At 52.2% G+C, this 18,380-nt stretch overlaps 1 protein-coding gene across 1 annotated transcript in view; it reads left to right on the top strand.

Moving 5' to 3' along the window:
- The first annotated feature begins 14,356 nt into the window (after nt 1–14,356).
- The window catches only part of LRRC10B (leucine rich repeat containing 10B), a 4,956-nt gene continuing 932 nt past the window's right edge, over nt 14,357–18,380 (top strand). The window contains exons 1-2 of the mRNA XM_004383946.1: nt 14,357–14,447; nt 14,568–14,620. Coding sequence (XP_004384003.1) covers nt 14,357–14,447; nt 14,568–14,620 — 144 coding nt within the window. The remainder of the gene's footprint in view (nt 14,448–14,567; nt 14,621–18,380) is intronic.

Here is an 18,380-nt window from a genome sequence, read left to right as displayed (position 1 = left end):
GCTGAGGACCGGGTAAGGGGCCTAGGGACCCTCACCAGCGGCTGCTCCCCCTGTGGGGGTGGTTATTGTGAGCCAGCCCCACCTTCCAAGTCCTGGGACCCACCCCCAGAGTGGGGGTGTGGGAGGTCGGGTGCACAGAACCACCCCGGAGCCCCTCAGGCCTCTTCTCTGCTCCCCACAGGTTTGCCACCCCGATGGGACAGGCTACTGTTCCCAGCCCCCAGCCCACCCCACATTTGGACTCCCCAGCTACTTTCCTAATGAAATACAGAGCAGCAAGCAGAGTGGTGCCAGACACTGTCGGCGTGAAGGGACGTTGAGGGTGGGGTGGTGGGACAGGGGTGGAGGGCTAGGGCCAGCACCTCGACTCACTGTGGGACGGTGGACAAGGCACTCAAGACTCAGTCTTCTCTTCTGTAAAGTGGTCCCTCTAAGCCTGTCCTGTCTGAGAACACACTCTGTCAGGGGCAGATGGGGAAACCCAGGGACAGAGGGCAGGCAGGTGGGCAGGCGATACAGGAGGAAGAGGGGAGGCAGAGGTAGGGGGGATGCTGGCTGAGGGTCAAGTCTCACACTTCTCTAGGACTCAGTGGCCTGGGTCTATGAAATGGAGGCAGGAGCAGGACGCCGGGGCCCTTCTGGCTCTCACACCGAATGGTGTAATTGAGAGGGAAAGACAGCAAGGCAGAGATCTGTCTCCAGAGAGGGACGGACAAGAGTCTGTGATGGACACCTGGACACAGGGAGGGGCAGGGGCTGGGCACAAAGGCTGGTGCTCCCTCCCTCCAGCCAAAGCCATCAGAGTGGGGCATGTCCTTCGTGAGCATTAGAACCAGGTGCCCCCGCACCAGGCGGACACCCTATGTGGGAATAGTCTAACGTGCTAACGTGTTGTGGGAGGTGCCCCGGGCTGCGAGGCAGAATCAGGGCAGGTTCTAGTGTCTTCTGTCCCCTCAGCCAGGTGCATTTGTGCAGTGCAGCAACGCAACTGTATGCGGTGGTCCCGCTAGCATCAGCCCCTTATTTTATTGAGGAAGATGGACCCCACAGAGGGTGCCCGAGCTGCCCCAGGTCCCACATGGCAGACAGGCAGCAGCAGCCCTGGGCTGGGGACACTTCCCTGGCACCTTGCAGCCCAGCCTGGCCTGAGGCGGCAGGCTCAGTGGGCCTCCATCCCAGCTCCTTAGTGGGTTCTGTGGAGCAGCTCTGCTGGCCCTGGGACCTGGCTGTTCCCGCAGTCTGGAGCGGCGGGCCCTGGGGCTGTCCGCAGGCTGGCTGGGCCTCCATGTGGAGTGTGGGTGACTCCAGCTGGTTCCAGCATTGGGGCGGGGGTGGGGGACACAGTGTTTCTCAGCTATAAACCCAGCCAGACTCAGGACCCAGTGACAGCCCCACCTCTAGAGCCGCACGGACTGCTGGCAGGGACTTGCTGGTCCATGGCCCTCAACATTAGGGTCGAGTCACCAAACCAGATGGGGCAACTGGGCTGGACCCTAACCATAGCCTGGCCATGGTGAGGTGGGGCACACACACACACATCCAAGCACACACTGTCAACACAAAAGACACATAAATGCAAATAAAAATACGCACAGACCCCCAAAGACACGAACGTATATACACACACAGGCACATAAATGCCAACAGACGAGCATACATAACACAGCCCCCTAACTCCGAAATGTGACAACACAATACAAACATGTCCACGACCACACAGATCTTCACACACAGCCGCACACACTCAGGCAGACCTACAGACACACCAACACGCAGACACACAAACACAGATGCTCAGAAACTTACGGAACAGATATGCAGGCGCACACCCTCGCCCCACCCACTTCACCCTCTCCATTTGCCTCTTCGGCTGTGAGGGTCCTTTTACAGCCTGCCCTACCTCTACCTGGCTCAGCAGGGGATCTGGTGTCGGGCCACCAGAGCCTGGTTACACCCTCTCTCCAGCTCCCCCACCCCCATGGTCCCGGACCTGGTTTCCAGGACACGTGAGCTGGACCCACCCAGGGGTGGACTCCTGAGATGGAGCTGTAGACTCCGCCCAGGGGATCTCCCCTTAGCCCCTGCCTTTTTCCCTGCTACACACGCAGCAGGGCGGAACGGGGTGGGGTGGGGGCCGGGGTGGGGGCTGCAGACAGGGTGACCCAGGGATAGGGTGGCAGAAGGAGGTATAGGAGGGCCGAGGCTGAGCCAAGGTGGTTCTGGAACCCCTGCCTGGTGCAGGCGCTGATTCTCCTCTCTCATAGGCAAGGAGACAGAAAGGGAGGTAGAAGGGCCTGCCCCAGGTCACACAACAAGTAAGGGTGGGGTGGGGACCCAGAGCGGCAGCAACCTGGGTTGGGGAGCTGACGCCAAGTCACCCCAACTTTCCAAACATTGCCCCCTGAGTTAGTCATGGCAGGCTGCCTGGAGGAGGTGTGAGCTGGCCCTTGGATTAAATAGGCTGTGTAGGCACTGAAAGAGGCAAGGCTGTGTGTGGGTGGGCACACATGGTGGGCAAGCCAAGGCTGGACGGGGGGCGGGGGGGGGGCGGGGAACAGTGCACGCAGTGGAGAAGGCGGCTGGCCAGATTACGTGGGCCTTGAGGGCCATGCTAAGGAGCCGTCCTCGACTATGAGGCTCAACAAGGGCAGAGGCCATGTTTGTCTTGTTCATGGCTGAAACTCCAAAGCCCACAATGGCGCCTGGTACAGTTGCAGGTGTTCGATGCATATTAGATCAATAAATGAATGAATACATGGAAAAATGAACCAGCTATGGGTGTCTAAATGTCACCCACCCAGACCCAACAATGCCTCTCACCCAGGTCCTGGCCTCTGTGCAGCCTGGCAGCTTAGACCCTGGTGTGGCTGTGTCCCCTCAGGGCCTCTGTGCTTTGCCCCACCTCTGCATCCCCAGGGCAGGAGGGGCGGGCACTGTCCACCCTGAGGCTGCTGGGGACACGGGAACCTGGTGGAAGGTTCTGTCTTGCTGTATGGCCTTTGCCAACTCACTCTCTTGCTTTGAACTGTCAAGTGAGTGTGAGGTGGCTCCTACCTCTCTGGGGCCTGGGGCCGATGAAGGTTTGGAAGAGAAATGGTGCAGGAAGCCCTGAGGACACCCCCAGACGAGAGGAGCAGGCAAGGCACGAGGACAGTGTGACTTCACGGTCAGTGGCCCTGGCCCCTGGCCCTGCCATGACTCCAGTCTCCTGCCTGACTTGAGCATCAGCCCAGGAATTTCCTCTTCTGACCCAGGCAGCCCTCAGAGTGTACCAGTTACAGGAGTCAGACTGCCTGGGTTCAAATCCCAGCTCAGCCACACACTGAGGCTGCTTCCTGCCACCAGCTGTGTGTCTTTGAGCAGGTCACGTAAGGATTATGAGCTTCAGCTAATAGCAGTATCTACCTTGTGGATTAAATGAGGGGATGCATGTGCCATGCTTAGCACACACAGTAGCTGCTCTGAGGGTGGAGCAGGGAAAACAGAGACCCAGAGAGGGGTTAGGATTCAACCAAGGCCACACAGGGGACAATCCCAGGGCTGGCCATTGCCTCCTCCTGCTTGGCCCTGACAGGCCCCCTCAAGACCCTTCTCTGGATGACGTCCTGATGCATGCCACAACATGGATGAACTTTGAAAATATTGTGCTGAGCAAAAGAAATGAGACGCAAAAAGACAAATACCGTGTGATCCCGCTTACATGAAATAAGCTAATATACAGAAACCAGATTATTAGTGGCTACTGAGGTGGGAAGGAAGGCGGAAGGGGAAGCTTTTGCTTAGGGGGCATTGAGTTTATGTTAATGGTGGTGGAATAATTTGGAAAAGGATAAGAGAGAATGGTTACACAACATGAAGAATGTAATCGATATCACTGAATTATACACGGAGAAATTGTTGAATGGGTGAATGTTTTGTTGTGTATATTTTCACCACAATTCAAAAAAAATTGGAAAAAAAAAAGAAACTCTGTTATCTGAGTCCATGTAAGCAATGGCCCTGCCCTCCAGCCTCTGGGTGTTGGCCACACTCTCCAGATTCTGAGTAGAGGCCCCTCGGCCCTGGGCTTCAGCTCTGCCTTCCAGGCCCACTGGAACGGCAACTCTGCTCCCTTGGCTTTGGGCGGCCCCATTCTCCTAGACCATCGGAGTGTGTTGACCCTACTCCCTCGGCCCCGGCAGGCCCTGTTCTTCTGCCCCTTGAGCATGGCAGCCCCACCCCCTCAGCTTTGGGCAGCGGATCCAGCACCATCCCCCTGGCACTCATGAACAGCAGCCCCATACTCCAGAATTGAGTTGGTGAAGATCTGACTCTTTGAAACCTAGGAGGCTATGGCCCCAGCCTTAAAAACTCCAGAGGCCATAGCTCCACCCTTTGAGATCCCAGAGGTCCTGCACCTACTCTTTGAGACGGAGGCAGCTCTGCTTCCTGTGTTCCTTGTCTCTTCAGCTTCTGCTTCTTGGTTCCGTGGCCTCTTGGCCCCTCTGACCTCAACACCTCTGTTTGCCCTGCTGGGGCAAGGGTTCCAAAGTTCTTTAGCTCCACCGATAACTGCCCAGAGGTACCGCACTCTGCCAGGAACCTCTTGTGAAAAAACACTCAACTCTCTCGATTGTGGGTCTACTCCAGTGCTGTCTCGCGCTGGTCTCCTGGTTCTGCTGCTGCTGTTTCTCTGCTGCTGCTTCTCGAAGTCTGCGCCATCTCCAGTGTAAGGCTCTCCTCACTTCCTCCTGAGTCCTCACCAGAACTGTCTTCCTTGTCCATAATTCCACCAACAGCCTCTTCAAGGCAATTTAGACTTTACTATTAGGCACTTTAAAACTCTTCCAGCCTCTACCCATTCACATTTTCAAAACTGCTTCCACATTTTAGGTATCTGTTAGAGCAGCACCCCACTCTTTCGGTACCAAATTCTGTCTTAGTTATCTAGTGCTGCGATAACAGCAATACCACAAGTGGATGGCTTTAACAAAGAGAAATTTATTCTCTCACTGGCTTGAAGTCCGAATTCAGGGTGCCAGTTCCAGGGGAAGGCTTTCTCTTTCTGTTGGCTCTGGAAGAAGATCCTTGTCAGCAATCTTCCCAGCTCAGGGACCCGGTCCAAAATACTCCCTATTGTCCTGGTTCTTGTTTCTTGATGGTTTGAAGTTCCCCTGCCCCTTGCTTCTCTCTTTTTATCTCAAAAGAGATTGACTCAAGATACAACTTAGTCTTGTAGATTGAATCCTGCCTCATTAACGTAACTGCCTCTAATCCTGCCACATTAACATTATAGAGGTAGGATTTACAACACAAAGGAAAATCACATCACATGACAAAATGGTGGACAATCATACAATACTGGGAATCATGGCCTAGCCAAGTTGATACACATTTTAGGGGGACACAATTCAATCCATAACAGACTCGTCTCTGGATGCAGGCCTGTCTTCTCTGGGAGAGCCTGGGTTGGTGATCAGCCCAAACAGCCTTACACAGAGGCCTTGGCTGTACCTCAAGGGGACCGGGTTCCCATCCTCCTCCAAGACCAGCTTCTACGAGACCCTTCTAGAAGCTTCTCTGCTTACCTGGTAATCGGGCTTTGGGCGTTTAGCCGAGTCACTCTTTCCAGCGGGTGGTGATTGTAACTGCCACCAAAAGCTTCTTTCTCCTCCCCATGGATATTTTAGAAAACTTTCTGAGGTGTAAAATGATGATGATTAACCTTTATTAAGCCCCCACAGCCTGCCAAGTGCTGAGAATAGTCCGTGGGCCTTCATCTTTTCAGTAAGAACATAGAGGGGCCTCCCTCCGGGGGAAGTTTGGGGATGCTGGTGGGACTGCGTTGACGCATTGGTGTGCGGGTGTAGTGCCCAGAGGCCTGAGGGGACAGCGGGGTGGAGACTGAGGCCGGGTGTCACGCGATCAGGCCCCCCTCCTGACGCACACAACCCGTGTGAGTTGGTATCTGTCACAGCACAATGGCAGCAGATGTAGTCAGGGGCCATCTGGCCTGGGTCACATGGTAACACGCAGAACCACCAGCCCATGAGCTTGACAGCTGGTCAGCTGGGAAAACAGAGCGCCCGAAGGGGAGTTGAAGGTATCTGTCTGTGGGACCTGGAGGCTGGGGGGGTGGGTCACAGGAAGGTCTGCATAGAGGCGGGCCTGTACATAGACAGATGGAGGATGTGACAGTCTGAACGGTTCCCCAGCTTCCTCTGACCATCTGGAGGATCACCCATTCTCACAGAACTGTTCCCCGAACCACTGAATGTTCCAGGGCTGAGAAGGAACCAGACACAGGAAACCCCACCGAGGGCCTCAAGGGCCAGAGAGGGCCTGGCCTCATGAGCCTCCTGGGGATGGCGTCATCTTGCTTTCTCAAGACATTGCTACAGACAGCCTCGTCCAAGAACATTCTTAGAGTCATAAAACTACTCCTGGAACAACCTTTGTAACAACCAAGTCCCCAGGGAGATGAAGCGCCTGCCCAAAGCCACATGGCTCAGTGAGGTCTATCTCTCAAGAGGGGGCTTTTCCCACCACCATACCGGTTACCTGGGGTTCCTGGGTGGGCAGGACTGAGGGCCTGGAAACCTTTGAGGAGAGCCAGTATCACATCTGCAGCCAGTGACAAGCATGGGGCCTTAGTTTTCTTTTGCTGAAGAAGGGGTGTGTGTGTGTGTGTGTGTGTGTGTGTGTGTTTGTGTGTGGTGTGTTTAATGTGTGTGGTGTGTGTGATGTGTATGTGCGTGTATGGTGTGGTGTGTGCAAGGTGTGTGTGTGTGTGTGATGTCTGTGGTGTATGTGGTGTGGGGTGGGGTGTGTGTGTGGCATGTGTGTTGTGTGTACATGTGATGTGTGTGGTGTGGTATGTGTGTGTGGTGTTTGTGTGCTATGTACATGTGTGTGTGGTGTGTTGCGTGCAATGTGTGTGCATGTGTGATGTCTGTGGGGTATGGTGTGCTGTGTGTGTGCAATGTGTGTGTGTGTGTGTACGTGTGATGTGTCTGGTGTGTATGTGCAATGTGTGTGTGTGTGGTGTGTGTGTGGTTTGTGGGTTTTCAGAGGTCCCAGGGAAGAGACAGGACAGAAGGCATCTGCTCGTCCACCCTATCCAGCAGAAAGATTGGGTGAGACATGGAGGAGCTGTGTTCAGCAAAGACTCGATGAGACTCTGGGTTCTCGCAGCCTTGCTAAGGGGCCCGATGACAAGATGTGGTCCCTGTGTGCAGTGGAGCAATGCTCTCCTGGTGGGCTCTGGCATCAGGGGCAGGAGGCTGGCGTTGAAGAACATGGGGAAACTGCTTCCCAAGCACACGCAAGGCATCTCCCAGTGTCGGGACTCCTGGAGACAACAGTGGAAGGTTCTGGGGTGAAGGACAGTGGTGTGCGATAACGTGACCCCTGTAGTAATCACAGGTTGATGAAGTCTGATCATGAGGGGATCAGTCAGAGCTCTTCACAAGTAACAGAAACCAGCTTTGGCTAATTAAAAGAGAAAAGGAATTTATCGGAAGGATTTGGGTGCCTGCAGACTCTTCAGATGAATGTTTGGAGGCTACCCAGCCAGGAACCACAGCCCAAACTTCCCCATGGACCTGAGCCAATGCAGACCTTCTGCCTCCCCCATTGTGGGCTCTGTCCCCAACTCCATCCTCAGAGGGGCTCTGCAAGGTCCCTTCTGCCCCGCATCTCATTTCAGATTCAAAGTCTGGGGTGAGTGCTTCTGGTGGGTGGTCACATGCCTGCACCTAACTTGCAAGGGAAGCTGGGAAGTGAGTTCCCAGCCTTCCAGCTTCCACAGTGTGAGGTGTGGGTTCTGCTTTATGAGGTGGATGTGTGAGGATTTTCCAACATAGAGAGGGGGTTCAGATGCCTGGAAGCCCAAAGAACTCAAGTGTCATTCATGTGTGGGTTACCCCCCGAGAAGGAGGGAGTGTTTGTAGAGAGCCTCCTAGAACCCAGGTGCTTTATACACCTGGCAGGGATGCAGCTGGCCCTTTGTGAGACATGGGACAAGGTGTCCTTTCTCAAGATGCTTAACTCCCATCTGTCGGAAAATTGTCACCAAAGTATGCAGATCTCCAAAGTCTCTGATGCAAACAGGGCCCTTTAGACATGCTTCTTTGTGCACTGTACCACCTGCACAACCGTGCACTTAGCAAGCACGGATTTCGCAGGCACACACCAGCTGCAAAGAAACGCACCTTAGTATGAGCTGAACTTCGCAAAGACATCCGTCTACTACTTCCAGTCCACCTCAGTCCTCTCTGAATGTAAATTATGTCCCCTCAGGACTCAAATTCAGTCGGCCCAGGCAGGCTGCCTCTCCTCTCTTCCATTTCCTTCTGTCTTGCTTGTTCCTGTTAGCTGGAGCCCTGGTGGTGCAGTGGGTAAGAGTTATGGCTGCTAACCAAAAGGTAGGCAGCTCAAATCCACCAGCTGCTCCTTGGAAGCCCTGTAGGGCAGTTCTGCTCTGTCCTATGGGGTCACTATGAGTTAGAATCAACTTGATGGCAATGGGTCTTTCGGTCTGATTTGTTGTTAGCTGCTGCAGAGTCAGCCCGCAACTCATGGAGACCCCATGCACAGTGCTGCCTGGTCCTGTGCTATCCCTACGATGGGTTGCGGATTGGAACACTGTGATCCATAGGGTTTTTACTGGCTGAAGGACTTCCTGGGTGGCACAAACTGTTAAGCGCTTGACAGCTAATCAAAAGATGGCTGCTCAAATCCAACCAGAGATGCCTCAAGCCCACCCAGAGGTGCCTCGAAAGAAAGGCCTGGCAATCTGCTTCACTCTGAAAACCCTATAGAGTGCAGTTCTCCTCTGCAGCACATAGGGTTGCCATGAGCTGGAATCAGCTCAGTGACAGCTGGTTTGGCTTGGTTTTTCACCAGCTGATTTTTGGAAGCAGATTGCCAGGCCTTTCTTCCTAGTCTGTCTTAGTCTGGAAATTCTGCTGAAACCTGTTCTGCATCATAGCAACACACCAGCCTCCACTGACAGATGGGTGGTGGCTGTGCATGAGGTGCATTGGCTGGGAATTGAACCCAGGCCTCCTACATGGAAGGGAGAATTCTGCTGAGTAACCACCAATGTGTATCTATTCCAGGGAGCTTACAAATCATCTCGCTGTTGGGGAGAGGCATCCATCCACGCTGTTTTCCCCAGAGATGTGTGATCTCCATGGCCTTTGATCATCCACACCTGTCCTCCCTGCACTTGCCCAGAAGCAACTATGACCTCTGACCTCTGGTTGCCAGGGTCACAACGTCACCCTGCAGCCACCTTACCTGGACTACGGGGCCCTTCCAGATCCATCAGCCTGCTCTCAGCCACACCCACATCCATCTTGGAGGTGCGAAACTTCTGAATGCTTCCCCTCATGACACAGGTGTATGTAGAAGATCCAAGGGAGGGGCTAGCTCACCTCCATTTCTACCCAACTGAGTCCTCACCATACAGGCAGGGGGGCTTGTGGGAGGTCTGCTGCATTCTCAGGCCACACCTGGTAAAGGAAGTGCAGGTTTCCTCTGCCTTGGTGTCCCCCAAACATACCTGGGACTTCTCTCACGCCACCCTGGGCTCATCCCAGGAAAGGTGGGGCTGAGGGCCCCTTTCGGGGGCCAGGATCGCTCCCACCTGCCAGTTGAGCATTCTCTCCTTTCTGGTGGGATCCGGGCTTCTGTGATGACGCATGCTTCCCTACTCCAGGGCTTACGGCATCAGCTCCCTGCTCTCCACGTTCAAAGCCAAGCTTCTGGACCTACAAAAAATATTTCTCTCATGGATCACAACTACCACGGCCTCCACCAGACTGAGTCCAGTCCAACTAGATGGTGCTCGGCTACCACCACTGACTGCTCTGACTGGGATCACAACAGAGGGTCCTGGACAGAGCTGGAGAAAATGTAGAACAAAATTCTGACTCACAAAAAAAGACCAGACTTACTGGCCTGACAGAGACTGGAGAAACCCTGAGAGTATGGCCCCCGGACACCTTTTTAGCTCAGTAACGAAGTCACTCCCGAGGTTCACGCTTCAGCCAAAGATTAGACAGGCTCATAAACAAAACAAGACTAATGGGGCACAACAGTCCAGGGACAAGGACTAGAAGGCAGAAGGGGACAGGAAAGTTGGTAATAGGGAACCCAAGGTTGAGAAGGGACAGTGTTGACATGTCATGGGGTTGTTAACCATTGTCATAAAACAATAGGTGTACTAACTGTTTAATGAGGAACTATTTGTTCTGTAAACCTTCATGTATAGTACAATTAAAAAAAAAAATTTCTCTCTCTCAAAACCTGGCTCTTGAAAGGCTATAGTCTCAGCTCTGGGTTTCAAAGCCTATTTCGCAACTCCAAGCCAAGGATTTGACTCTTTGTTCTGGGTTTTCCTTGGAGAGCAGAGGATATGGAAAGCCAACTTGGCATTGGAGTAGAGGGGAATGGATATAAAATGGAGAGTGTCGAAAGTGGAACATCATTAATATTTCAAAATCATAATAGCTACCTCTCATATTATGCTACTGATGCTTCATGATAATCCTTCAAAGAGAAGGAGATTATGCCCATTCCAAGGCCAGGACTAGGGTGAAGCGGGTGAAGCACCTGCCCCAGGCACAAAATTTAAGGAGAGCAGAAAAACTCAGTAATCAAGGTAAATAATATGCAACATATATATATATATATATTTTAATAAAAGCCTCCTTAGTTTCCTAGTGCTGCTGTAACAGAAATACCACAAGTGGGTGGCCTCAAAGAACAAAAATTTATTTTCTCACGGTTCCAGAGGCTAAAAGTCCAAATCAGGGTCTCAGGCGGGTAGATTCCTTCCTTCTAGATAGCTGGGCACTCCTTGCTCCCTTGGCTGGGATCCTCATTTGGCATCTGGCTTCCCCCATGTGGTCGTGTCTCTGTGTCTAACCTGCTCTTTTTATAACTCAGAAGTGATTAGATTCAGAACCCACCCTACTTGAGTATGATCTAATTTACAAAAAAAGACAACCCTATTTCCAAGCAGGATTACTTCCACAGGGATAGGAGTTAGGATTCCAACACATTTTTTTGGGGTGGGGTGGTGGGGGGGAGTGAGGCAATTCAATCCATAACAAAAGCTAATGCCAAAAATCCATGATGAACAAAATATCAAAATCTGAAATACAGACAACACCATATTACTGATTTTTCATTTTGCCTCCGTCTCCAATCTGGCTCAGCACAGCACTGGTACTGATCCTGTCTTTACTTAAAATCTTAATAGTTTTGCTCATCAGAGTTTTTTTTGCATTAATTTTGAATTTTTAAAAAATACTGCATTAAGCTATTATTTATCTTGATTACTGAGTTTTTTTGGTGCCCCCTTAAATTTGGTGCCCAGGCCAAGTGCCTCACTTGCCTCATACTAGTCCTGGCTCTGACCCGTTCTCCAGATGTGAGAATCAAGGCTCAGAGAGAATGAGTAGCTTAAGTGGAACAGATTCCCCCAGGGGCATATATGGGAGAGAGGGTACCCATTCATTCATTCAACACATATTCACTGAGCTGGCACGATACAGCAGACACTGGCCTGAGTACTGCGGAACATCAGTAAACAAGGGCCTTGCCCTCATGAAGCTTATATTCTAGTATAGCGGAAACAGTCTTCAATCAAAGACTTCACAGTCAATTCACTTTTATTTAATTATAATTGGAATAAGTGCTTTGATGGAGCAATGCTGGAGCTCAAGAATCTATAACATGGGGGGCTGACATGCTCTGGAGGATTCCAGAAGCATTCTCTGTGAGAGGGAGGCTTCAGCTGAAACCTTAAGGATGAGTAATGTGAGCCAGGCAGAGTGGGAGGGTTCCAAGCAGAGGGGCCAGCATGTGCAAAGGCTCTGGGGTGGAAAGACGGAAGCGTGTTAGGCAAGGAATGCTGATTCTGTAACAAACAGCACCAAGATCTAAGTGGCTAAACAGATTAGATTTTATTTCTCATTCACCTCACAATGTATGGGAGTCAATGGCTTGTCTCTAAGTATGTCTCAGGGACCCAAGCTTTGTTTCCATCTTAACCACTGTAGAAGATAAAAGAAGGTAGAAGACTGTGTGTGGATGTGGCACATGCTGCTTCTGCCCACATTCCTTGGCCCAGTGCTCATCCTGGGGCCCTGCCTACATGCAAGGGGACTGGGAACAGGAGTTTAGCTGAGTGCCTGGGAAGAAGAGGGGAAAACAGAAGTTGGTAAAACTCAATGGCTCCCACCACAGAGAGGGTCCAGGCCAGGCAAGTCCAAGGCCAAGAAGTCATGGTCGGATCCTGGGTCTGTATTCTCAGGGCAGAAGGGGACAATTCAGGGCAGAGGTATGGGAAAATCTGATTTGCACTTGGCCACAGGTCCAGGAAGGTATTAACATAAGGGCAACTGCCAGCTATGACCACTGGGGCCTCCTCCCAGGAGGAAGAAACCGTCATGCCCACAATCCATTTTGCAATATGGTGGCCTACCAGAACCCATTAGGTGGTCAGGTTCCTGTTCATGGCATGGAGGCGTGGCCCTGGGCACCAAGCCATCTTCTCCTCTTCCTCACACTCCCTTGGCCTCTGCTGCTCTAGCTCTCGTGTCCCTGGGAGGGGTGAGGTAGGACTCAGGTTTCAACAGACCCAGGCAGGCCTCTGAGAGGTAGAGTTCCAGGGGAATGTGATCTCCAGGGTGCGTCTAGGCTCCGGTTCTAGCAGCGTTTGGTAGCAGGTTGGCAATTGCTGAGCTGGCCTCATGAGTTAGGGGATTCAGTGAAGGGCCTTGGGCCACTGGTGGGCCAGGGACTGCCTGGAATTTGTTATCAGGAGAACCCTGAACCCAGATTACAGCCCTGGGGTGCCCATAGACTTGGGGGCCTCTTGGCCCTTGTCCTCTTGAACCTGTTTTGGCATACTAGGCTTGCCCCGAGGATTCCAAGATGCCCCTCAGTTAGGCAAATACACTGAGCCGTGGGTCCCGGGATGGGATATGCGGAGAGGAGTGCGATCTGGCAACCTCAAAATCTCCAATAAAGCCGTCCTGGGAATTGTTTGCAGCCCTGGTGGCACAGTGGTTAAGAGCTACGGCTGTTAACCCAAAGGTTGGCAGTTCGAATCCACCAGCTCCTCCTTGGAAACCCTATGGGTCAGTTCTACTCTGTCCCACAGGGTCGCTATAAGTCAGAATTGACTCGACGGCAAAGGGATTGGTTTGGATTTGGGAATTGTTCTGCTCATTTTCCCAGTCGAAAGAGGCATGAGGTAGAGTGGGGAAAGCTCAGATTTTGAAATAAGATGGTCCCCCAGGAGACCATGGGCCCCTGGGAATTGTGTACATCATTGGGCAAGTCCCTGCCTCCATCATGCATTTTTCTGGAATGAGGGTCCGTAGCTTCTTGCAGACATTTAACAGAGCCTGTTACCTCCCAGGAGTCCCTGGGTGGTGCAAATGGTTAACACGCTCTACTGCTAATGGAAAGTTTGGATGTTTGAGTCCACCTCAGAGGCCCCTGGTGATCTACTGCTGAAAAATCAGCCATTGAAAACCCTGTGGAGCACAGTACTACTCTGACACATATGAGGTTACCATGAGTCAGAGTTCACTTGATGGCAACTGGTTTTTACTGGTTATGCTCTCCTAGAGGAGCTAAGTGTCTCCCCTGCTCTGACATTTTGTGGTTGACTCTAATGGGTTCAAATCCTTGCTTTCTAAGAACTGTGTTGGTAGCATTCCATGCTCTTGTTCAGGTCTCAGCAGCCAAAGTGGTCCTGGCCCCAGGGAAGGGAGGGGGGCCAGAGGGGGGCCTTGGCAGGGTCAGCATGGACAGGTGGGTTCCCTCTAGGGACGTGGAGGGGAGACAGAGGAGACTTCTATAGCGCATGTGCTTTTTCCTTCCACTTATTTAAAAGGAAATAGACTTAAAGCAAGTATGACAATATGTGCAGAATTGTCAATTCTAGATGCTGGCACAGAGTGTTTATCGTAGAAAGCTTTGTACTTTTTCTGCATTTCAAAAAATTCTTTAAAAATTACACATTTGGGAGTGGGCAGGACAGTTACAGCTCACAGTTAGGAACAGAGAGGCAGTTTCTGGGGGCCTGTCCTTGGGGTATTTTTCCAGCGTGTGTGTGTGTGTGTGTGTGTGCATGCACGCGCATGCACGTGCAGAGGGGGTGGCCAGGCTCTGAGCCCATTTCTGGGGCTCTCAGAGCCCCCTCTCCTCCCCTGCTCCCTGCTCCAGGTCTCAGTTTCCTGCCTTCCTGGGAAGTGGGGAAAGGCTGAGAGGCCCCGTGCCGGGAGTGAGGCTAATTCATTAGTGACGCCTCAACAAGGACCGGGCACCCGCGGTGCCAGTGTGATTCATGATGATGATTGCCCCGCTGCCAGCCTGCGTGGGCCCAGAACGCCAGCACATTTTACCTTTACCCACTGAGCAGGGCCTGGTGGGAGGCGAAGGTACAAGATCTACTGACAGCAGAAGAAGAGAAAGGAGAGGCTGGTCCTCTGTGCCCTGGGCCCCAGGGAGCTCTGCCAGGCTGATGCTGGGGAGCAGGGGGCTCCTGTTCTTGCTCACAGAGCCCAAGAGGGCTGCCTGGTACTGGAGTGCCAGCTCCGAGCATGTGGTGAAGGTGGGTGGCTGAGCTCCCTCCTCCACAGTGAATGTTCCCTTGAGGAAACTTCTAGGGAATAGGGAAGACGGAGAAGGCTCATCCTCATCCCACCAACCTGGCTGTTCTTTCCACAGCTTTCTGGACTCTGAGGCGCCGCCTCTTCCGAGAAGTCCTCCCAAATGAGTAGAAGGGGGAGAGCTGGACTGGGGCTTAAGTGAGGTCTGGAAGGAGCTTGCAGTCCTTCAGCCTGGGGCTAAGAAACCTCCAAGACCCAGGACTAGTGTCTAGGCTCCACTTGGTCCCGGCCTGCATCCCCTACTTGGCCTGGAGTCCCATCTTCTTGTCAGTCTCCTTCTGAGGACAGGGGTCCATGGCTAATTCCTGGCTCCGAGCAATACCTCCCTCTGTGTCCTCACACGTTCACTCCAGGACTCCCCCTGCTGGATTGCAGCTGCTATTGCTCTGCCCTTACATTCTTTTGTTGTTGCTGTCAAGTTGGTTCCAACTCATGGCGACTCTATATGTGCAGAGCAGAGCTGCACTCCATAGGGTTTTCAAGACTGTGACCTTTTGGAAGCAGATCGCCAGGCTTGTCTTCCTAGGCACCTCTAGGTGGGTTTGAACTGTAAACCTTTTGGCTGGTAGTCAAATGCTTCACTCTTTGTGCCATCCAGGGACTCCTTTCGCTCCTTTATCCAACACATATTTACTGACGATCTGAACAAAAGAAGCCAGGAATAACAACAACAACAAAGCAGGTACTGCAAAGTTTCATTTATATGAAATTCAAAGGCAGGCAAGACTAATCCAGGAGGATGGAGGTCAGTATCGGAGTGGCCTCTGGGAGGTGGGTAGTGACTGGAAGGGCACAAGGGGACTCTCTGGGGTGATGGAAATGTTACATGGGTGTGCATATTTGTCAAAAGGCATCAAATCGTACACTTAAGATCTGTGCATTTCACTGTATGTAAAGTTTGCCTCCATTTTTAAAAATGTGCAACATTTGTATTGAGTACCTACTATGTGCCAGACCCTGTGCCTGCAGAGAAAGAGACAAACATGGCTGTCCTGTGGAGCTAATATTCCCATGGGTTCAGTTCTTGTCCTTATAGTGCACTGGCAGCTACCCCCTGCCCTTAGGCTGGCCTCCCTCTTCCCAAAGTGGGGATGGGCGTGGCATGGGTTGAACAGCAAGGTGCTGTCCAGTCAGCCAGTTAGATGAGCCACACCGGCTGGGTACGAGACAGGGCAGGGCCGAGGAGGCAGTGTGTTACTGGGGAGAGGGAACAGGCACCCTGGCGGTGACCTCTACTCTCTGTGTGACCTTAAGCAAGTGTCCTAATCCTTCTGAAGCCACTCTCCTCACCTTTCACATGGGATTAATAACACCCTCCATGTAGTTTTTTTTTTAAGTTTTTTTTTATTGTTGTACTTTAAGTGAAAGTTTACAATTCAAGTTAGTCTCTCATACAAAAATTTATACATGCATTGTTATATGACCCTATTGCTCTCCCTATACCATGACAGGACACTCCTCCTTTCCACCCCGGACTTCCCATGTCCATTCAACCAGCTCCTGGCCCTCTCTGCCTTCTCATCTCGCCTCTGGACAGGAGCTGCCCGTTTAGTCTCATGTATCTACTTGAGCTAAGAAGCACAATCTTCATGAGTATCATTTTATGTCCCATAGTCCAATCTAATCTTTGTCTGAAGAGTTGGCCTTGGGAATTGTTTTAGTTCTGGGCTGACAAGACAGTCTGGAGGCCATGGAGGCCATGCTTTCTGGGGTTCCTCCAGTCTCCATCAGATCATTAAGTCTGGTCTTTTTACTAGAATTTGAGTTCTGCATCCCATTTTTCTCCTGCTCCATCAGGGACTCTCTGTTGTGTTCCCTGTCAGGATAGTCATTGGTGGTAGCTGGGCACCATCTAGTTCTTCTGGTCTCAGGATGATGCAGTCTCTGGTTTATTTATTTATTTTTTGATTTTGTTGTTGCTGTTGTTGTTAAGAATATACACTGCAAAACATATACCAATTCAACAGTTTCCACATGTACAATTCAGTAACATTGATCACATTCTTCTAGCTGTGCGACCATTCTCATCCTCCTTTTCTGAGTTGTTCCTCCCCCATAAACATGAACTCATTGCTCCTGAAGTTTCCTATCTAATCTTTTGAGTTGCTGTTGTCAATTTGATCCCATATAAATAGTTCTTAAAAGAGCACAGTGCTCAAGGCAGACATTCTTTGTTAATTAAGCTAAGCTGTTATTTGGTTTAAAGAAGACTTCAGGGGATACATTTGGTTTAAGGTTTAAAGATTATCTCAGGGCAATAGTTTTGGGGTTTATCCAGCCTCCATGGCTCCAGACAGTCTGGATTCTATGAGAATTTGAAATTCTGTTCTTCATTTTCTTCCTTTTGATCAGGATTCTTCTACAGAATCTTTGATCAACTTCATGTAGTTTTGTCATGAGAGGTAGAAATCACACATAGTATCAGCTCCACTGCAGAAAATTCATTCCCACAGGTGGAGTAATCACCATGGTTCCATTTATTGGCTTCGAGTATGGTTAGGAGCACAGGCTCTGGAGTCAGACTGCCTGGCTTCAAATCCCAGTCACCCACCAGCTATGTGAACTTGGAAAGTTATTTAACCTCTCAGAGCCTCAGTTTCCCCATCTCTAAAATTGGGATAGTTAGGGGACCTCAAAGGCTGTTTCAAGGATTAAATGCAAGGCTCTTAGCATAGAGCTGGGCATATGGTACACCCGTGGCCATTGAGTCAATTCTGACTTATAGCGACCCCATGCGTTAGAGAACTGCCCCATGGAGTTTTCTTGGCTGCAGTAATCTTTACGGAAGCACGTGGTAAGCAGGGAGTGAATGGGATCGAGTGCTTCTACCAGAGGCCCAGGCAGAAGGGCTGATGGGAGGAGAGAAGACGGGACAAACGGCTGTGGGTGGGGTCTGCGCAAAAGGAGGAGCCACAGGGATGAGGGTGATCATCGTTGGTGGTGCTCAAAGGCGCTTTCATGTCCCAGTCTTCTGTCCACGCAGCCACACACAGACTTTGAGCACAGCTGGAGGGAACATGGCGGAAGAGAGGGGTGTGAGTGTACTGAGTAACCTGTCGGGGAGTGTTGTGTGGGGGTGGGGGAGCTGGAAAAAGACCAGGAAGTAGCACTACCCCAAGTTACTATCCTGAAGTGACCCCATGGGGTAGACTGGTCGCACTTGGCTGGAGGTGAATGGCCGGGAGCGACCGCGCCCCTTAGCGCCTTCTAGAGAGTCATTTGTCCAGGGTTCCGGGTCCCTCGCCGGCGCTGCCACTGGGAGCGACCCTGGCGCAGTCGCTTCACCGCCTCAACCCTTGGTGCCTTCCCCTTGGACCCGCCGGTGTGGGGCGCACGCATCCACTCCCGCACACAAACGGCGCGCTGTGGCTGGAGGTGCAGACAGCGTCGGACGTCGGGGATCAGCGTCCATACAGTGCCAAGCCTGGCGTAAAGCGACCTCGGACTCCCTTCTCGGCGCGCGGAACCCCGGGCAGCCAGGACCCAGCTCTGGAGGCGCCTTAGCCCCGCCCTCCCTCCGCCTCATTGGCAGCCGCGCGCGCGTCGAGGGTTGCCAGGGCGACGGGGAGCTAAGCCGCTAGTCAGTGCAAAGCCGAGCCAGACGGCCTCCGGCTGAGGGAGCGCGGGAGGCCGCGGGGCGAGCGGACCACCGAGCCCGGCTGGAGCGGGCGCCTCCTCCCAGCCCCGCGCGGCCCCCCTCCC

Source organism: Trichechus manatus, unplaced genomic scaffold (genome assembly GCF_000243295.1).
Source record: "Trichechus manatus latirostris isolate Lorelei unplaced genomic scaffold, TriManLat1.0 scaffold00113, whole genome shotgun sequence".
Classification (NCBI taxonomy): domain Eukaryota; kingdom Metazoa; phylum Chordata; class Mammalia; order Sirenia; family Trichechidae; genus Trichechus; species Trichechus manatus.
This window is presented reverse-complemented; position numbering and strand designations above follow the sequence as displayed.